This window comes from Tupaia chinensis, unplaced genomic scaffold (genome assembly GCF_000334495.1).
Source record: "Tupaia chinensis unplaced genomic scaffold, TupChi_1.0 Scaffold148257_1, whole genome shotgun sequence".
Lineage (NCBI taxonomy): Eukaryota > Metazoa > Chordata > Mammalia > Scandentia > Tupaiidae > Tupaia > Tupaia belangeri.
Window position 1 is genome coordinate 265,009 of NW_006208108.1, and position 22,875 is coordinate 287,883.

General features: G+C 36.6%; 1 protein-coding gene across 1 annotated transcript in view; it reads left to right on the plus strand.

The window, feature by feature from the left end:
* The window catches only part of LOC106734088 (zinc finger protein 268), a 78,869-nt gene extending 60,047 nt beyond the window's left edge, over positions 1-18,822 (plus strand). The window contains exons 4-6 of the mRNA XM_014584966.2: positions 13,656-13,782; positions 14,035-14,124; positions 15,566-18,822. Coding sequence (XP_014440452.2) covers positions 13,656-13,782; positions 14,035-14,124; positions 15,566-17,406 — 2,058 coding nt within the window. The 3' untranslated portion in view covers positions 17,407-18,822. The remainder of the gene's footprint in view (positions 1-13,655; positions 13,783-14,034; positions 14,125-15,565) is intronic.
* Positions 18,823-22,875: the final 4,053 nt, after the last annotated feature.

Genomic DNA, 22,875 nt, shown 5'->3' on the forward strand with positions numbered 1-22,875 from the left:
ATGAACATTCTCAGATAAACAAAACCTGAAAGAATTTACCAGCACCAAACCAGATCTCCAAGAAGTTCTCAAGGGTGTGCTATATCAGGAAAATTAAATACAGACACACAGAAAGAAGAGTTCAACAACTAAGAAAGCGGCCAGCTTATTTATAGGGACAAGTCTGGAGTTGAATATTATATCCCAGCATTTTATAGGAAAAATGGAACCAGAACAGAAGATAAAGTACATGAAACTGATAGGTTCATACACTTACCATTTGAACAGAATCCTAACCTAGTTCCTGGCTTTAAGAAAAATTCCTTAGCATTTCTATAATTTGTTAAAACTGGTTTTCTTAATAGTACCATATGAACTTACTATTGAAAGTAGTTTGATTATTTAAGAAATTGTGTGATCAATACAATGTGAGTGGAAAAGGAATAGAAGACAGTTGTAGACACCAGAGACAGTGGGAGAAGAGGGTGGGAAAGGACAGAGGGGTAGAAAATTTTGGATAATAATATGCATGATTAAGTCACTGTGCAGTATGTTCTAGATGGGAAATCACATTTTGTATGCTTTGATGATGCTTAGGGAATGTAAATTAAGTTACAAAAAAAAAGAAAAGTTTCAGAAAAAAAAAATCCATTTGATGACCGCAGGTAAGATATATAGCCCCAGCTAGGTGATACTTTATAGGATGCCTAAAGTTAGACTTGTGTTCATGGAAATGTATATATCAGCTGTGTTTGCTATGAGAATATTTAGATTAATTAAGATCTTTAGTAATTCAATAAAAAATGGGAAAACAGTATAGAAAGTAAACATAGATACCAGAGACAGTGTGGGAAGAGAGGGGAGATGGCTGAGGGTAAGAGATAGGGAATCAAGGATGGGGGGTGGGGAGCAAAACATACAGGAAACAAGAAATGGAAAATTATTTGTTGACAATAACGTGTATGCTGATGTGCTTGATTGAGACAATATACAGTGTACTCTGGATGGAAAATCTCATTTTGTGTGCTGTAATGATGTACAGTGAATGAACGTAAACAAATAAATTTAAATAAATAAATAAATATATAAAAATATGTATTAATTCTTATTGGGCAAATAACTTTTTGTGCTGTGACTTGCTATTTTAGTTTTGAATTTGTTTTGAATTTTTATTTTTGTCATAAGTCTTTTTGATCTATATAAAAATATGTATTAATTCTTATTGGGCAAATAACTTTTTGTGCTGTGACTTGCTATTTTAGTTTTGAATTTGTTTTGAATTTTTATTTTTGTCATAAGTCTTTTTGATCTATACAGAGAGAGGTGTAATTACAAACATATTTCTTCCATGAGAGACAATAGAGAAACAAAATAGGTAGGCAGTCCAGTGGTGTGTTCATGGTGCAATTTAGCCAATCAAGGTCACGGGCATGCAGATTACTAGTGTGTACAGGGACACATTGAGAAGTGAACCCAAGAACTTTCCATGGGGCCTGAGCATCACATGTATGTTACTGCTACATTCCTGTAGCTGGTTTTGTTTTGAAATGTGTGTATTTGAATTCTTTAACTTTTAGTAGTACGACTTCAGAAGTTTGAGTTTTGTATACTGATCTTTTCATTATTTTTCATTTCAAATTTTTAATTTACATTTAACAGTACACCTTTTGGGGATACAATATGGTTTTTCAAAGCATTCATGTAGTGTGTAGTAATCAAATCTGTGATATTGTCATATTTAACAAAGAATATGTTATGCATAATGTTCATTTTTTGTTCAATTAATTTTCTGGAGACACACATACACACATACGCACATACACATATACACACATAAACATATACATACATAAGCATATATACATACATACACACACACATACTTACGATTTACATCCATTTCTTTCTATTCTGTTATATTTTACCATAACTCATTTGTTTATATACATACATTCTCATTTCTCTTAAATGATTTCTTTTGAATATGTCCCACCTCCTCGCTACCATGCAATCTTTGGTATCTACATTTGCCCTCTCTGCTTCTATAACTGAATATTTTTGCTTCTGCTGTAGAGTACACCCATTCATCGGGGACACACAATGTCTTTCATTGTTTGGCTTATTTAATGTTCCATGAAAGCTTCCTAATTTATTTACTCATATTGAATGACAGAATCTCTTTGTTCTTTTTTTTTTGAGAGATTTTCACTGCAGGGCGCGTGCACTCGCCAGACAGACAGAGAGAGACATAGAGACAGAAAGCAAGAAATCCCCCCCCAGCGGGGATGGTCACGCCACAATCCCTTCTCCTCCATTCTCCTCTCGGGATCTTGGGCACGCACGCACACGCGCCCGGCGTGAGTTTTAAGCTACCGGGTCCGGGACACGAACCGCAGTCGACTACGTGGGAATCCAGCGACATAGCCATTACGCTAACTGCTGGTTCCCAGGATCTCTTTGTTCTTTATGGTTGAGTAGTATTCCATTATGTATATATGCCACATTTTTGTTTCCTTTTGGAATATGTTTTTAACTTTTATACATAAGTTATCTGTTACAAAAATAGTTTACCTAGCTAAGTTACAAAAATGTTACCTGTTGCAAAGTGTTTACCCAGCTAAATCATGTTGCAAAGTGTTTACCCAGCTAAATCACGAAAACATAATCTGAAGATATCCAAATTACATTTTATTAATAAAACCAGTAAAAACCAATTTATCAGTCTTCATATAGAACTGCAGAGGAAATTGAAAAACAGAGCCTGTTTGTAAAGGAACATGCCTGCCTGTAAAGGGTTCAGGTCTATTTTCCAATTAACTAGGATTGTCATATTTCTTCTGTATATAAAATGAAAAACTTAAAAGTAAAGACCTTGACATTCCCAGAGATCACCTGTATTATTTGTTTCTGATTAATTAGTACATTTTATATACAATCACTGTACATCATAACAGCATGAATATATTTTCCAGCATGAATATACCATATATTAGTCTAATTAAAGATACTGTCATACACATTATCATCAACAGATAATTTTCCATTTTTGTGTCCCTTAAAAGTTTTGCTTCTTTCTTTTTCCTCTTGATTTTCTTACCATCCAGCATCTCCCCCACTTCCCACACTGTCTCTAGTATCCACAATTCTCCTTGCTTCTATATCTTCCAATCTTTCAGTTTCTGCCATAGAGTACAGACATTCAGTATATATTGAGTGGGGACAAAATGCCTCTATTTCATAGTATGGCTTGCTTTCCTTAGGAGTAAATCTTTCATGTCCACCCACTTTCTTTTATTTGCTTTTTTAAAAATATATATATATTTTTTATACAATCACGTTACTTAGCTTACAAAGTGAATATTCTAACATGTACATTTCTCACCAATCCAGTTCACCATTCTAGAAAGTTATCTTCAATAGATAATAATCTATTTCTTTGTCCTATAAATGCCTTTTCTATTTTTCTTCTTAATGTCCTTCCTCAGACTCTACTCCTTCACCGTCCCACTTACCACACTGTATCTGATATTCATAACCATTTACTTAGTTTTTACAACCTTTAGTTGTCCAGTTTCGGCCATAGAGGGTGGACACTTGGTATATATTAAAGGATACATACAATGTCTTTCCTTCATCACCTGGCTTTCTTCACTCAGCAGTAAATCTTCCATATTTATCCATTTTCTGTCAAAAGCCAGGGTCTTTTTTGTTTGTTTGTTTGTTTTATGGCAGAGTAGTATTCCATAGAATGTATGTGCCACAATTTTCAGTCCAATCATCTGTTCATGGGCATTTGAATTGGTTATAAGTCTTAGAAATTGTGAATAATGCCACAATAAACATGGATGTGGAAGCACTTTTTAATTAAGAATTCTTCTGTCTTTTGGGTAGATGTCAAGAAGTGGAATTGCTGGATCATATGGTAGTTCTATTTGTAGATCTTTGAGGACTCTCCAAATTGTTCTCCAGGGTGGCTGGACCAAATTACATTCCCACCAGCAGTGTAGTAGAGTTCTTCTTTCACCATAGCCATCCCAGCACTTGTCTTTTTTTTTTTGGAAGGTTTTGCTATAGGGAGCCTGCAATCACCAAAAAGACAGACAGAAAGCAAGAAATCACCCCCCACGCAGCAGTTTCTTCTCCTTAATTCACTTCTCGGGATCTTGGGCACAAACACACATGAGCCCAGCATGAGTTTAAGCCACCGGGTCCAGGACTCGAACTGCAATCGACTACATGGAAGTCCAGCGACATAGCCATCATGCCAACTGTTGGTCCCCTCAGTTTTTATTTCTTAGTCTTAGTGATTCTGACTGGGGTTAGGTGGTATCTCGTAGTTTTGATCTGCATCTCCATTAAAATGAGGTATGTCGAACATATTTTTTATATGCCTTTTGGCTATTTATATGTCACCCTTAGAGAGTGGTTTTTTTTCAACTCACTCTTCCATCTTTTAGTAGGGTTAGTCAACTTTTTTCAGGACAACTGCTTGAGTTCCTTGTGTATTCTGGTTATCAGTCCCTTATCTGACACATAGTTTACCAAAATATTTTCCCATTCTGATGGCTGTTGATTCATATTAATTACTGTGTCTTTTGCCATGCAGAAACTTTTTAATCTGATGTCATCTCACTTGTCTATTTTGGGGATTATTGACTGTGCTTTGAGGGTCTTATTTAAGAAGTCTTTGCCTACCCCAATGTCTCCCAGAGTTTCCCCAGTGTTTTCCAGCAGCAGTTTTATACTTTGTGGGCTTAGGTATAGATCTTTGTCTAATTCACGTAGATTTATTTTTTTTTTTTTAGATTTTTTTCTATAGGGTGAGCACACTCACCAGAAAGAGAGAGACAGAAAGCAAGAAATCACCCTCCAGTGGGGATGGCCACACCGCAATCCCTTTCTCCTCCATTCTCCTCTCAGAATCTATGGCACACACACTCATGCCTGGCGTGAATTTAAGCCACCAGGTCCGGGACTTGAACTGTGACCGACTACATGGAAGTACAGTGACATAGCCATTACACCAACTGCTGGTCCCAATTATATGTCTTCTTTAGAGAAGTGTTTGTTGAGCTCATTTGCCCATCTTTTAATTGGGTTGATCCTTTTTTCTTTTTCTTTCCAAGTGCACTGCTTCAGTTTCCTGTGTATTATAGTTATCAGACCCCTATCTGAGGCATATTTTGCAAATATATTCTCCCATTTCAAGGGTTGTCAATTCACTCTAATTCTTTCTTTTGCTGTGTAGAAGCTTTTTAATATGATGTGGTCCTACTTGTTTACTTTTGGGATTATTGCCTATTATTTAGAGGTCTTATTGAATAAGTCCTTGGCTATGCCAGTGTCTTCACGAGTTTCCCCTACATTATGCCACAGTAGTTTTATAGTTTGAGGTCTTGCGTTTATATTTTTTATCCATTTTGTGTTGATTTTCATTAATGGTGAGAGATAGAAGTCCAGTTTTATCTTTCTGCAGGTGGATGCCCTATTTTCCAGCCCCATTTGCTAAAGAGGTTTTCTTTTCCCAACTGGATTGAATGGTTCCCTTTGTCATAAAATAGTTGGCTTCCGTTTAGGGCGTTATTTCTGGGGTCTCTACTCTATTACATTTGTTCACCTGTCTGTTTCTGTGCCGATACCATGGTGTTTTGTTTATTAAAGCTTTGTAGTATATTTTGGTGTCAGACAGTGAGATGCCTCCTACACCACTCTTGCAGAGAATCACTTTGTCAATACCATGAATTTAATAATTCCAGACAAATGCTATGATTTTTTTCCCTAAATCTCTAGAATATCTCTGATAATTAGATAAGGGTTGCATTAAGTTTTTAGAGTAAGTTAGATAGGACTGACATTTTGATTATATCAATTCTTCCAATCCAGGAACATGGGATTCTTTCTCCACTCTTTTGTGTCATTTTCAATTTCTTTTAAAAATTTTTCAGTTTTCCTTGTAGAGGTCTTTGACTTCTTTGGTCTAGGTGTCTTATGCTTTTTGTGGTTATTGTAAATGGGATAGCTTTCTTCAATGCTACCTCAATCTGCCCCTTTTCATTTACAGAAATGCTATAGATCTTTATATGTTGATTTTGTATCCTGCCATGTCATTGTATTGTTTTATCACTTCCAGTTTTTTTTTTTCCTCTGTGTGTGGATTCTTTAAGATTTTCTATGTATTTAATCATGTCACAGACAAATAGAGATAATTTCACTTCTTATTTCCGTATTTCAGTGTCTTTTATTTTAGTTATTTGTCTGATTACATTGGATTTGACCTCCAGTGCTATATGGAAAAGGAATGGAGAAAGTAGACAGCTTTACTTTGTTTCAGATTTTAGGTGAAAAATTTAACCCTTTTCCCCATTCAGTGTGATGTTAGCTATTGGTTTTTCATATATGGTTTTTTTTGTATTGAGAATTGTTTCTATGCCAATGTTGATGAGTTTATTAATTGTGAAGGGATGTTGGGTTTTTATCAAGTGATTTTTCTGCTTCGATTGATACTATGATATGTTTTTATGCTTTTTTTTAATGCTAATATGGTTTATTGCATTTATTATTTTGTGTATATGAACCATCCTTGTATTCCCAGAATAAAGCCTACCTGGTTGTGGTGTAGTGTATAATATTTTTAATGTGTCGTTAACATATAATTTCCTAGTATCTTGTTGAGAATTTTTGCATCTATATTACTCAGAGATACTGCTCTGTAGTTTTCCTTTTTTGTTATGTCTTTGTCTCTTTGGTGGATGAGGGTGATGGAGGTTTTATAAAATGAATTTGGAGGACTTATTCCTTTTGAAGCTTTACAAATCATTCAGGTACAATGGGGGTTATCTCTTTCAAAGTTTTGTAGAATTCAGAAGTGAAACCATTGGGACCTGTGCTTTTCCTTGTTAGAAAATTATTTATTACTGATTAAATTAACTTTTATTAATAATTCTATTTTTAAAATATCCACTTGCAGATATTGAATAATAGTCCACATTATTACCTATTTTTTTGCAGTATATCAGCACTTCACTTAAAACCACTCTAAGCACTGGTATATAGTTTCATATTTCTGTTTTCTTAAACATATACTGTTATAATGTCTTTTCTCATTTCATTTAGTTATATACATTCCTGATCATCTGAATATTTACTTTCCTTACAAAAATATACCATCAGAATAAAGAGATGTTTGAGGATGCTGCAGTGTATAATTTTGCTTGTTTTTCTTTTTTCCAGATTTTGTTCAGTTGTCCTAAATATGACTAGCCTTGTTTTATAAATATATATGACCCTGCCACCAAGTCAGGTTTGTAAATGGATTACAATAGTAAAGCGTTCACCCCAATAGTAATGCATTTAAACTTCTCTCCAACAAAATAGATTGTGGATACTGCTGCTGTTGCTGGTTTTGACTGTGTACTTCCCCAGTAATTTCTTGTGAAAGTTCAGTGGGACACCAAATATAAGAAACAAGCTCTTTCAGTGAGTTAAAAATATCCTTTGTTTTACCTTTCCCCATGGAAGATAAAAACACTATTTGTCACTCACTGCTAAAGTCAGTTTCTAGTTTGACTTACCTATTCCTGACATGATTCTTGCAATATTTTTTCTGCAGTTCATTGGGCAGCATCAGTATGTCTTCATAATACATTGGCACTTATGAGATTAAAGTACAGAGTAAGGTTATTTTTGTGCATAGTTGATGTCATTAATGCTTTTTTATTTTAAGGCTTGCTTCTCTCAGGTAAGTCTTTAAAAAGGACATGATCACGCTTAACCACTAAATGGAAAAAAGAAAATTAGTTAACAAAAGGCTATTATACTTTCCCTGTGATTTTCAGCTGCCCAGAACATTATACTGAGGTATCATTAGCTCTGTAGACTGATATTTAATATTAAGACAACGCTACTTTCTCACATCTTCAATCTGACAAAATCATATGTAGCCATAAAACTCTTCCCCAAATAGACTAGTTTTTTGAACTTCAGATGCGCTTTTAGAGAAGTTATAGGGCCTCCTGGCTCAGAAATGCCTTGGCGTCTCACACTGTTTAGAGAGAAATAAGACTGAATAATTCAAAGAGGTAGAGGCAGTACAATTCCAATTTACTTGTCATCTTCTGTGTCTTGAGCCTGGTGTTTGAATGATGAACCTTTGAAATTTGGGTTTTGGTGGAATACAACCTACACATTCAACATTGTCATAAAAGTTATGAATAGCACTGTGATTAAAGTGTGATCCTTAGGCTTGAAAAAGATTAGTTTCTTTGATTAAGGAGTCAATGTCAGTCTGAAGTTGTCTATTACAACGTCTCAACTGCTGCAATTCTTTTAGTGAAGGTATTTGGCATCAGGAGTTTGATCATTTTCAGCACTTTCAAGTTAGATTGTTTTCTGTTTTATTGACCTCAGATTTTAGTTTTTCCAGCTTTTTCTTTTTAATATCAAGTTCTCTTTGAAGTTTTTCCATTCTGGATTTCTGGTGTACCAATCATACTCAGTTTCCATGCTTCACTTATTCTAGCTACATTTTCTAAGGTTGGGTCCTTGAAATGCTGGATATTCTGTTTTTACATAATGATCAGGGTAGTTTAGAAGATTGCTAAGTTCAAAGGTAGAGGCTAGCAACCCTGGTGAAACTGCAGGTGGTTTAGAAATGGTCATTTTGAAAGTGTATTTTATATTGGGCTGTGTGACCACCACTGGAGAAGGGTTGGAGTTACTGCCTACTGCTCAACTTTAGTGTGAGTGATGATGAATAAAGGCAGAACCCATGCTGACTTGCCCAGACATATTTCTGAAGGCAGCAGATACTCCAGAGTTTGTGGATATGAAGAGCATGGGTTAATTCCAAATGACCTGTTCTTCTGTGGTGGCATTAGCTGAAATACAGGCTTTAGTTTGGCCACAGGACATCACCTTATCAGCACTGGGAAAACTGGTAGCTGTGTAAACAGTGAGCTGATTTTTATTTAAGGTCTGGTCATTGATTGAAGAGAAAATGCTAGATGTTCATGGTCCAAAAGTGTAATTTAGAAGAGCCGTTTTTTTGTGGGTGTTCAAATCCAAGATGTAGCTCTGAATTTGAAACACTCGGTGTATTGAACATTCCAAAAATATTAAAGCCTTGAGGAACTTGAGCTGATGCTGTCAGTGGATCCTGCTGAAAAAAGAACTGACCACTTGTAATTGTCCATCACTAATGCTGTGTATTGGAGTCCTACTTCCATTCATTCTATTTCCCTTTCTTCTATTGTGGTAAACATTCTGTGACTTTAATCCATGTTAAGTTGAGTTATATGATTGAGTAGATCAGAAATTCTAGAATCAAGTCTCCTTCACCATAAAAATACTTTTTACTCTCCTGAGAGAGAATGTCACAGCTGGCATCCCAGTTATTATTCTGTAACATGCACCAGGATACAACTTTAAGCACTCATGGAATTTTTTTACAGGTTATGTAAAACCTAAAAAATCAATAGGTGTCATTCCTATGTTGCCTGATAAAAACTCTTTGTACAGTAGGCAGTTCTAAGCGGAAATAGTATTATTTCTTTTGTCCAACTATTTTCCTTTGCCTCCACTGCTTCTCCCTCCTCCTTCTGGGCCAGAGCCACCACCTCTCTCACTAGGGCAGCCATCTCCACCCCTGCCTCTGATTCCACCTACCATGGGAGACACCTCAGCCCTTTCTCCCTTTAGACTCAGCTCCCTGAGATTGGCCACTGAAGCCAACTTCATCTGCTTTCTCCTGCTACTGGTGCTCTTTGTGGCTGAGGAGGGGAGGGAGCCAAACTTTGTTGCCTGGGCTGGAAACTCCTGCAGATCAAAAACCATAGCTGGGGAGCCAGCAGATGGCATAGCGGTTAAGTTGCTGGACTCCCATATAGCCAATTGCCATTCAAGCCTCAAATCAGTGGCTTGAAAATCATGCTGGACATGTGTGCATGTGTGCCCAAGATCCCCTCCTAGGAGGAGAATGAATTCCATCGTGATTATTTTCCCTTGGGAGTGATTGCTCACTTTTCCTCTTACTGTCTCTCAGGTCAGCATACTCGCCCTAGAGCAAAAAACCATTACTAAAAAGAAAACTGTGGCTGGTGGTCAGCGTGGCCAGCCTGCTGTAGCAGTTGTTTCTGGACTCCCACATTGCCAGCTGCATGTCCAGTTCTAGACTTTATGGCTTAAAAATCATGCCAGGTGCATGTGTGTGTGTGTGTGTGTGTGCCTAAGATCCCAGGAGGAAAATGGAGGAAAAGGGATGTAAGTGTGGGTATTCCCCCAGAGGGTGATTTCTCACATTATTTCTCTCTGTCTTTCTCTCACTCTCTTTTACTGGAGTGCACAAACCCTAAGATAAGAACCTCTGAGGGGGGAAAAAAAGAAAAGAAAAAGAATAAAAATAATAAAAATTTTAAAATACAACTGGGTGGCAGCTGTGGGTATAGTTATTAAGGCAATGAACTTTGACATGATAGACCACAGTTTGAGTCCTGCACCCATAATTTGAAATTCACACTGGGTGCATGTGCATGCATGTCCAAAGTCCCAAGAGTGGAATGGAGGAGAAGAGACTGCAGCATGGCCGTCACCCCAGGACTGATTTCTCTATCTCTCTGGGAAGTGCACACACCCTGTAGTGTGTGTGCGTGTGTGTGTGTGTGTGTGTGTGTATAACCACAACTGGGCATAGGCTCTCCAGGATCTTTAGTTGCACTTCCTGCAGCTCCCTACCTCCTTCTGCCCTTCTGCTACATTGTTATATTGTGATTGTTTGTTGTTCAACACTTAGGTTGATTCCTTGTCTTACCTATTATAAATACTTCAATAACCATGGTTGTAGAAACGTCTCTAAATTTTTATTCTTTGGGTAAATACTGAGAAGTGGATTTCATGGATCATATGGTAGTTCTAGTTGTAAATTTTTGACACCTTCATAATTGTATTTCACAGTGACTATATTAATTTACATTCCCATCAACAATGCAGGAGAGTTCCCCTCTTTTTTAAGAAATAATTTTGCAGTGTGTGTGTGTGTGTGTGTGTGTGCATTTTTAACAATGTACAAAACATGCATTTTTCCCCAGCATGAATACAGTGTGAATAAATCAAGACGAGGACACCCTATACATTATCATCAGCAAGTAACTTCATTTTTGTGTCAATTAAATTTTCCTCCTTTCCCCTTCCCCATTCCCTATTATCTCCCCATTATTTCTACTATCCATAGTTGCCCTCCCTGCTGTTATACTTTCCAATCTTTCAGTTTCTACTGTAGAGTGGAGACATTTGATTTATATTGACCAGGCTTATACCAAGTCTTTTATAGTCTGACTTGCTTCACTTACCATTAAGTCTTCCATGTTTGTCCACTTTGTATCTAATGTCAGGGTCTCATTGATTTTTATGACTGAATAATATTCCATAGAGTTTGTGTGTGTGTGTATATATATATGTGTGTATATGTATGTGTATATATATATGTGTCACATTTTTTAATCTACTTGTCTATTTGTGGTCATTTGGATTTATTCCATATTCTAGCAATTATAAATAAAATATTCCGTGTGTGGCTGAGGAAAATGTGCATTTTGATGTTTTTGATGAATAGTTCATTTTCTTTGTGTTATCATATATCTTTTGTGTCTATTTATCATTTAATTTTCTAAATGATATCTCCAGGAGTGATAGTAGAGTTTATACAAATTAGTGTGGCACAGTCAGTCTCTGTTCATATCCAACCATCCTCATTTCTGATGTTGAGTGCAGGAAGATTTATGATTTTTATACCTTCTTGGTAAGTCAGTCTTTTAAATATAGTATAACTTCTGACTCTTTTAACACTTTTTTAAAAGTTTTAACAATAGGGTGCATGCACTCTCCAGAAGACAAGAAGAAAAGTGAAAAAAACATCCCCAGTCAGTGGATGGCTATACTGCAATCCCTTCTCCTTCAGTCTCCTCTCAGGATTTTTGGTATGCATGAACATAAACCTGGTGTGATTTTCAAGTCTCTAAGTCTGGGACTCAAACTGCACAGGCAGAGACTTGGGATCTAGCTGCCTTAACCTCCATGCACATTGAATGTTTTTAAAAACATTTCTAAAACAAATGGTAAAAATTTAGACCAGTCCACAGAATAAAGGTTAAGGCAGCTGGATCCCACATGGCCAATTGAATGGTTTGATTCCTGAACCCAGTAGTTTGAGAACCATAGTAGGCACATGTACATGCCTAGCCTAAATCCTGAAAGAAGAGAGAAATGGAGGAGGACAAATTGTGTTATGAACATTCCCCAGTGGAGGTGATTTTTCACTTTACATTTGCACTCCCCAGCAAACACATGAGCCCTCCTGTAAATTTGTTAACAGTTTTTTTCCCTGGGTTTTCATAGTCTGAGCTCTTTATCAGTAAATATAAGTTGTTTGTTTGTTTGAGATTCTGTCCTTTTTGTGCAATATTGAATTCTCTTAAACTTAGCACTTGAGTCTGGGTCCTCTTTTATTGACTAGAATAGCTTCAGTTACTACTTGAATTTCTGCTGCATCCTAAATATTTGGCCACTGAATGTCAAAGATGATGTGCCTAAGCATCATCCGTCTATTGCTCAGTTTTTTCCAAATTTTAATTTTAAGCACTCATATACATAAGCCTGCCTAAACAGAAAACATTCAGTTAATTTTCTCTTTGGTTTCAATGCCAAAGAAATTAGTACCAATTTTTTTTCTGCCTTTTTTTTTCTTTTACTTTTTTTTTTTTTTTGGAAGAATTTTCTATTTGGTATTCTTATTTCTCTATGACCTGATATAGATGGTCATGTCTCAACGTGGTTTTAACCCTGTTAAATCTCTTAAAATTATCCTCAGTCTGCAATCTGTAGATGGCTGTTAAAGTGTAAATCTGGTTATATAAGTATCAGTTCTTTTTGTCTCTTATTATTCGTGTTCAGTACTTTAGTGAGTGGGTAATATTCATCTTTATTGGACACTATCAGTATTTCTGAATGCACAACAGTCATATAAATATGCAGGTAGATATACTTCAACCTATGAGTAATTAATAATATGCTTATGAAATATTTTATTAGAATTAGGTTAAGTATTTAAGTAAAAAATCATTTTGAAATCAGTTCCTTGAATAGTTTTACTGCCTTTGTCTTTTATCAGAGACCAGGAATACTAAACTACATGTACTGTTTCTATTAATATTAGGAATATACTTAGTGATTTCATGAGAAGACTGCTATAGTTCCATTTTCATAAGAACATTTACATACACATTCTTAACATCTTTGACTTGAAGCACAAATTGATAATACAGAAAAAGAAAATAAAACCTTTTTATATTTCTTTTAGACTGGTTACCATAGTTAATCTAACATATTACTCCAGATATGTATTTATACTTACATGTTTGTATGAGATCTTAAGCATCTTCACATAACAGAATATTTATTATGCTTTCATCCCTAGCAGCAAAAATGATGGAGAGCTATAAGTGAATACTTGGAATATTTTTAGCAATGAATAAGGTAACATGGAGCTAGAATGCTTTTACTTTTTACCCTTTACAAAGAGTTCACAGACATACAGAGACATAAACATACACAAACATAAGAGAAACTAAATTTTCCATATTATGTTCTGTTTCCCAGGACTGATGCAGTTAAATATATTTTTACAGGAGTTCATGTCATTTGAGGATGTTGCTATGGACTTTACCTGGGAGGAGTGGCAGGACCTGGAAGATGCTCAGAAGATTCTATACAAGGATGTGATGCTGGAGACCTACAGCAACCTAGTGTTTTTGGGTTAGTGGAACACCATGTAGCTCCCTGAAGTAATAACAGCCTCCTTTTCTAGTAAATATACAAGAGTTTTATAATGTTTAAAGCTATTTAGGAGTATGATTTCATTCTGTGGTTAATGTGAATGGCACTCCTATATGACAAAATGCCCAAATCCACCCCATTATTGCACAGTTGACAAAGCTGAACTTTTGTTATGCTTTAAATAGCTTACGATAATGATGTGGCAACTTCCATACTGCTTTTTGTTAACAGGACAGTGCAGTGCCAAACCAGCAGTAATCTATAAGTTGGAGCAAGGAGGAGAACCATGGACATTAGAACTTCCCAACCAGAGCCTCCCAGGTTAGCCAGTGCATACTTGTTCAGGAACCAATGTAAAGTACTTTCTTTTAAACAGCTTGTTATTGAGAAGGAAAACAAGTTAATAGTGGCAAAATTAAAAGATGTAGAAATGTTTTATTGGGATAAGAGTGTGAAATAATTTGAGTATATTATTTTTTAATGATTCTAAAGAAAGACATGATTAGAGTGATTAGTATGTATTTTTATTATATACATATTCTTTCTAAGTAACATTTTTTGCTTATGTGACAAGAGTTCTTTGGGCTTCTGCAAATAGTTGATGTAGAAAACTGTTCACATTAGCAAAGAAACAGTACACAATACCCACCATTATATGGAAAAAAGAGAAAAAGAACAGGGGAAATAATCATAGATGGATATCTTTCAGTATAGAATTATAGCAAGACAGATGGTAGATATTTTGAGATTTTTTTTTTTGAGAGGTTTTTGCTATAGGGCGCGTGCACTTGCCAGAAAGAGAGAGAGAGACATAGAGACAGAAAGCAAGAAATCACCCCCCAGGGAGGATGGCCACGCTGCAATCCCTTCTCCTCCATTCTCCTCTCGGGATCTTGGGCACGCATGCACACGCGCCCGGCGTGAGTTTAAGCCACCAGGTCCGGGACACGAACCACGGTCGACTACGTGGGAGTCCAGCGACATAGCCATTATGCTAACTGCTGGTTCCCAGTATTTTTAAAGGAATTAAAGGAAAGGGAAACAAAGGAGCAAAATAAAACCACTCAGCTTTCCAAAATATTAATGTAAATTGTTATTGTAAGTTCTGAAGGAGAATAAAAGACATATTTTTTATTATAGATCAGTACCAATATAAGAAATACAATGAGCAGTGTAGAAGAAATTCTTAAATATAATTTATTGAAAAAATTGTCTTTTTCTGACCAAGAGGATTGATATAGAAGAAACTACTTGTAAATAGAAAGAATATGGGAAAGGCTGTAGAAGACAATTATTATTGCCCAGTATATAAATCAGGTGTGGAAGAAAGCATTTTACAAAAAGTCTAACTATCTCATTCATCAGAAGATACACACAGGAGATGCACACTATAAATGTAAAGAATGGGAGAAATCATTTTTATAATACATTTTAAACAGACTAAGAGATTCCTATTCATATAATGAATAAGAAAAATCCTAATTGCTGAAGTAAAATAAGCTTTTATTAGAGAATGCACACAAGGGAAGCACCCTATAAACATAATAAACATCAAAAAGCCTTTTTCCAGGGGTCAAAAATTATGTATTTCCAGAGAAATCACAGAGAAGTAAAAGCTTATGATGTGTGCAAATTATGAAAGCTTTCAACTCTTGTTATGCTTGAAACAACTCTTACTGTAGTGAAATAGGGTAGATAAAACAATATAGGAATTTATTGTGCCTAAATACACCCCTTACTGACCATCTGAAAACTTATACAGGAGAGACAACCTATGAATGTAAACAATGTAAGAAAACATTTTTCCAGAATTCAGACTTCACTGTACATCAAAGGAGTCACACAGAAGAGAAACCCTGTAAAAATAAAGTATGTGGGAAAATGTACAAGAAGTCACACTTCACTGTGTATCAGACAACTCACACTGGAGAGAAATCCTTCGAATGTGGAGAATGTGGAAAATCTTTCAGTTCCAAGTCAGTCTTGAATAGACATTGGAAAACACACACAGGAGACAAACCCTATGAATGTGAACAATGTAGGAAAATGTTCTCCTGTAAGTCACACCTCACTCTGCATAGGAGAACTCACACAGGAGAGAAACCCTATGAATGTGAACAATGTAGGAAAATGTTCTCCTGTAAGTCACACCTCACTCTGCATAGGAGAACTCACACAGGAGAGAAACCCTATGAATGTGAACAATGTAGGAAAATGTTCTCCTGTAAGTCACACCTCACTCTGCATAGGAGAACTCACACAAGAGATAAACCCTATGAATGTGAGCAATGTGGGAAAGCATTCTCTAGCAAGGGAGACCTCACTGTACATAAGAGAACTCACACAGGAGAGAAGCCCTATGAATGTGAACAGTGTATGAAAACATTCTCCTTTAAGTCATACTTCACTCTGCATAGGAGAATTCACACAGGAGAGAAAACCTATGAATGTGAACGATGTGGGAAAGCATTCTCCAGCAAGGGATACCTCACAGTACATAAGAGAACTCACACAGGAGAAAAGCCCTATGAATGTGAACAATGTAGGAAAACATTCTATTGTAAGTCATATCTTACTCTGCATAGGAGAACTCACACAGGAGAGAAACTCTATGAATGTGAACAGTGCAGGAAAATGTTCTCCTCAAAGTCTTACCTCACTCAGCATAGGAGAACTCACACAGGAGAGAAACCATATGAATGTGAGCAATGTAGGAAAATATTCTCCCGGAAGTCAAATCTCATAAAGCATCGGATAACTCACACAGGAGAGAAATCCCATCAATGTGAACAATGCGAGAAAACATTCTTCTGGAAGTCACAACTCATTGATCATCAGAGAACTCACACAGGCGAGAAACCCTATGAATGTGAACTATGTTGGAAAAGATTCTCCAGCAAGGGATCTCTTACTGTGCATAAGAGAATTCACACAGGAGAGAAACCTTATGAATGTGAACAATACAGGGAAGTGTTCACAAAGGCTTACTTCGCTCTGCCTAGGAGAACTCAAACAGGTGAAGAAACCTATGAATGTGAGCAGTGTAGGAAAGTATTCTCCCGGATGTCAAATCTCATGAAACACCGGATAATTCACACAGGAGAGAAATCCCATCAGTGTGAACTATGTGGGAAAGCATTCTTCTGGAAATCAGAACTCATCTACCATCAGAGAACTCACACAGGAGAGAAACCCTATGAGTGTGAACTATGTGGGAAAACATTCTCCAGCAAGGGATCCCTCACTGTACATAAGAGAACTCACACTGGAGAGAAACCCTATGAATGTGAACAATGTGGGAAAACATTCTCCAGGAAAGGATACCTCACTGTACATAAGAGAACTCACACAGGAGAAAAGCCATATGAATGTGAACAATGTAGCAAAAGGTTTTACTGTAAGTCATACCTCACTCTCCATAGGAGAATTCACACAGGAGAGAAACCAAATGAATATCAAAGATGTGGGCAAATGTTCTCCTCAAAGTCACACCTCACTTCAGGAGAGAAACCGTATGAATGTGAGCAATGTAGGAAAGTGTTTTCCCGCATGTCAAATCTCATAAAGCATTGGACAATTCACACAGGAGAGAAAATCCATTAATGCCAGCAATGTGGGAAAACATTCTTCTGGAAGTCACAACTCATTGATCATCAGAGAACTGACACAGGAGAGAAACACTATGAATGTGAAATATGTGCAAAAACATTCTTCAGTAAGGGATCCCTCTATGGACATAAGAACTCACACAGGAGAGAAATCCTATGAATGTGAACTATGTGGGAAAACTTTCTCCAATAAGGCATTCCTCATGGTATGTAAGAAAACAGAGAAGAATAGCCCCATGAATGAAAACAATGTAAAAAACTATTCTATCATAAGTCAGCACTTGTTATACATTGGACAACTCACTTAAGAGAGAAACCACATGAATGCAAACAATGTAGGAAAATATTATCCAGGGATAGTGTACATCAGAGAGCTCACAGAGGAAAGCATCCCTCTGAATGTAAACAATGTGGAAAAACATTCTCCTGGCATTTACAAGTCACTAATTACCAGACAACTCACATAAGAGAAAGTTGAAAATTGTAGGAAAATGTACTCCTGGAAGTCAGCACTCACTGTACATCAGGAAACTCATACTGGAGAGAAACAATGTGCCAACAGTGTACTGAAAGGCAGGGCTCATTTTATATCAGAGGACTCAAACAAAAGTGAAACCTCATGAATGTGAAAAATAAGATATCTTTCTCTTGGAAATTTTATTTTAGTAAGCATCTGAAAACACTGGGGAGAAACTTCATGAATGTAAGGAGTAAAAGAGTCTTTCATTTATAAGTCAGCCCTCAATGTACATCAGAAAATTTACAAAAGAAAAACCATGTAAAAATCAGTGAAGCAATAGAAATTCTTTAATACAAGTCAGCCCTTACTGTATATTAGAGGACACAAGAGTAAGTACAGTAAATGGAAATGATATCTAAAAACATTTTCAGAGTAATCATTCCATACTCTACATTAGAGCACACACACAGAAGAGGAATTCTGTTAAGTGTGGGAACTGTAGTGAAACCTGCAAAAAGCCATAATTCACTGTGAATCACAGAACTCTCAGATCAGACATCTAATAAATGTGAAAAATGAAGGAATCTTTTTACTAGAATTTGAAGCTCACCATACATCAGTAAACTCAAATGGAAGAAAATCCTTCATAATGTAAACTGTGCGATAAATCCTTGAATTGTTATTAAAAAATAGGAGTTGGTCTCTGAAGGTAACAAAGTTGAAGTTTTTTGTTTGTTTGTTTGTTTTCAAATTTAGCTTTGATTCAGCAAGCCACAGTTCTTAAAATTAAGGGTGATGATATCTATGTCTATAAACCAGGGCCATTTCAGTAGTCTGGTGAATAAGATCTTAGAATTTTCCAACTACATAAGCAAAACACTTATTTTGGCAAGCTTCTTTTTTTTAAGAGAGATTTTTGATATAGGGCATACGTGCTCTATGGAGAGACAGAGGGACAGAGAGACAGAAATCAGGAAACTACCTCCCCCAAGGGGATGGCCAAGCTGAAATCTCATCTCCTGCTTTTTCCTCTCAGGATCCTGAGCACACATGCATACATGCCTTGTGTGAGTTTTAAGTCACTTGCTATGGGACTTGGAACTGTGGTCTTATATATATTCCTTTATGCCATCTTCTGGTCACAGCAAAAATTTATTTCTAAGACCCATGTCTTATGTTTAAAGATGCAACAAAATATAATCATTCATTCATGCAAAAATAAAAATGAACATAGAAATTTGTCTAGCTTTCCGTTCTGGCCATGTTATGTAAGATAACAGAAGAGCATTTCAAGGCATAGTGGAAACTGAAACATTAGAAGACATAAAAGCATTGAAAATGATTATTAATATTGAAGACAATGTGGGAAGAGGATTGAAAAGGGAGGAGAGTGTAAGGAAAGAAATTAAGGAGGAAAATAGGCATGACATTTATGGGTTGCTGAAATGGATTATAATGTGTTAATGATAATGTGTTTTATATTCTCAACTGGACTGGTGGGAAGTGTATTCATTTTGGGTAATTTCAACTTACAAACTAAGTGATGTATAATGATGAAGTGTTTTAAATAAAATAAAGTAAACTTTAATTAAGTAAAATGTATTGTAAAGATCTAAAAGACGAACAAACAAACAAAATTCTAAGTTCTCCCACAGCCTGGGAGAACTCATGTTCTGACCAGGCACTCCAAGAGTACCTCTGGTGAAATGTCCAAGTTCACTTTGAGAATGGAACTGATCTAGGCTGGATGGGAGGCATGTGAAGGGTGTGGGTATGTTGGGGGATAGCGTAGTCATGGGTGGTTATAAAATTTCCAAGATCCTCTTTGGATGTTGATCATAGTCTTTGTGACCAGCATTAGTCAAGGGGTTCTGAGACAGAACACCCACTGGCCCAGAAAGCAACCCAAAGTGAATTGGTCTTAGGCTGCCTTTGGCTTGTCCAACATCACCAGATGGCCCAGGTAGACCAGACCAAACCATGGTGGGTGGGATGTAAAGTAGCTGATCAGTGGTGACAGGAATAGGCTGGTGTTAAGTCCATATGAGCTAGAATGGTAGCAAACATTACTGCTATCTGTATGACTCTTTGCATCTTGTAATACTGACTGGATTGGTTGCACAGTAATGTGAATATACTGAACAGTACTAAATTTGTATATATTTAGGGTTAAAATGTGTCAAAGTTTTGGCTTTAGTCAGGCCTCTCAATCTTTTAGTTTCCTCTGTGGACTTCCTTGTAAAATTCTTTTTAGCAAAGAACCTTGCTAAGGTAGTTTGGCAAGAAGCTCCACATTCAATATCAGATCATTTTAATAAGTGATTACGTTTCTTATCATCTGATACCCCCAAGGTGATGTCTGATCACCCTGTTGTCTTCAGCAAGAATCCTATTACAATTTATCCAGAATCTCACATATCTGTAATGTTTCCTTAATACTTTTCCATTTGATGATCCCCACGGTGCTCCTCAGTTGTTAATTTCCACTGCTCACGCTGTATTTGAAGTTGAGCCCAATCTCTCTTCCCCACTGCAAACTTCCATCTCAGTGAGCTGTAAGCTTACCATGATGGTCCAAAATAAAGCTTTTTGTATCCCTCTTTAACCAGTGTCATTGAATCAATTTCTTTAAATAGATGGCAAATTTTATTAGACTTTCTTACACAATAAAAGCAGTCATGAGATGTTCAGAGAAGTAATAATAAATATAGAAAAAATGGTGGTTGCCAGAGGCTGGGTTACGTGGGAGGACTGGAAAGATTTTATATTATTGTATAAAATGGTCGTAGATTGCTTAGTTTTACAAGATGAAAGAAGACATGAAGATGGATGGTGGTGATGTCCCTAAAACCATGAGAGGAAAGATGGTAAATTTTATGTAGTATGTATTTTACCAAAATAAGTAAACAATAATAAATACACAGATATACAAAGATACATAATCTATGGAAACAGCAGATGGCATAATGACTATGTCACTGGACTCCCATGTAGTCGACACAGTTCAAGTCCTGGGCCCAGTGGTGTAAACTCACTCTGGGCATGAGATCCCAACAGGAGAATGGAGAAGGGATTGCAGCATGGCCATCCCCCCTAGGGTGTGATTTCTCGCTTTCTGTCTCTGTCTCTCTGGTGAGCACACATGCCCTATAGCAAAATCCTCTCCAGAAAAAAAGATATATAATCTATGGTGCTTGTTAAAGTGATATATTTTTGTGACAAAATTATGAATAATGTTATTCCAGTAACAGGTTAAGACTTGAATCAATTATATCCCATCTGTGCTAAAGTAGAAAAAAAAATACTGATGCCTTAATATTAGTGGAATGTTCCCAGGATAAATTAAATGTTCCTAGAAACAGAGCATGTGTCCAAAAAGTGACTTTTGTCCTTCTGCTGTTTCCTCATCTTCACCCCTACCATCTTTTCAAGATACACTTTGATTTTATAGACTTCCCTCTTTCACATGTGTTCAGTTTTGAAAAGGCTTTTAAGGCTTCTAAGAAAGGCCCATAGTGAGAGTGACATGGGAAGTCACTGTCAGAACAAATTTTATCCCAACATTTTGCCATCCTGTCCACCTTTCTGATAGACCAAGTCATGCTTCTCTGGTGCATACTTTTTATTGGACTAAAGGCCTAGCATGTGTCTTAAAATAAAACTTAAGCATGTTTTATTTGTAACCAAAACCCTTTTAATTTTCAAATTTTAAAGATCTATAATGTATCTCCACTGAAAAGTTAAGACACTTGCTCTCCCTGTCCTGAAAAGTGTTCCTAGGAAACTAAAAACCATTCAGGATTGTCTGGGAGGTAACTCTCATAATATGAAGCAGTCTTAAAATAGCCATTAGAACTTCTAGGAAATTTTTGCTAAGCCAAAAAGGTACTCAAGAGACCTATCACTTGATATTCTGAGCATTTGACTGCCACCTAGTGGCTAAAATTTTCAGACACATAAAAAGGTTGAATATTCTCAAGGTTAAAAATCTTGAGCAATAGCCATGATCAGTATACTTTGATTTAATAGAATTCCCCCATTTTGGGTCACCTTTGAAAAAGCTTTTAAGATATGGGAAATCACTCATCATAAGCAGTTTTCTGTAAGGGACAGACCTCTTGGAAACATCACCTGGCTTTGTGTGTAAGGCCTATGTTGTTCCACCTTGCAAGTACTTAGGGAAATAGGCCCACAGAACTTGAAATGACCCCAATCTTCATTGCAAAAATTGGAGTCCTGTGAAATTTCTAAATGGCATGTTCATATACATAATTGGGGAAAAAAAGCTGGTTTTAGAACCCAGCAAATTGAATGGGTAAGTTATTTTCAGGGATATCTAGAAGCCACATGAGATACAGTAGAATCACCTCTTTTTAAAGATGTAAATAAAAGTTATCAGACTATTTTGGAATTAAAATTTCAGAGAACTCTTCTACTACAACCACTCTTCCACTACCTCTCTGGCACCTCTTTATCCTCTTCTATATAATCTTCCACACCCTTAACTCTGTGCTTTCACCTCCAACTCTACCTCCACACAAATAATTAGAACAGACTCCAGTGCCATCCTCTAGCCACCCTAGTTTGGCTACCCTTTCAAGTAAAGCCTGTAACTGAGAAGAACCAGCCTTAGTATATAATCTATGAACCAAACTGAACTCTACTATGTTGTAAATGATTTTTCAGACTCAACTGAGGACGCCATATGTGTTGCTAGGGAATTTGTCTTAAATGTATAAACCTGTGAGCTGGCTCAAGTTGGTATCAAGAGAGTTCCCCAGAATACCTAATAAGTGGTCATTGAAACAATGGCATAGATTTTAACCCAGGTGAGTGAAAACAAGTCTGCTTCTTAAGTTCTTTTGTGAAGTTTTTGCTATAGGGTATGTTTGCTCACCAGAGAGACAGAAGGCAAGAAATCATCCCCCAGGGGGGATGGCCGCACCACAATCCCTACTCCTCCATTCTCCTCTCAGGATCTTGGGTATACACACAAGCGCCCAG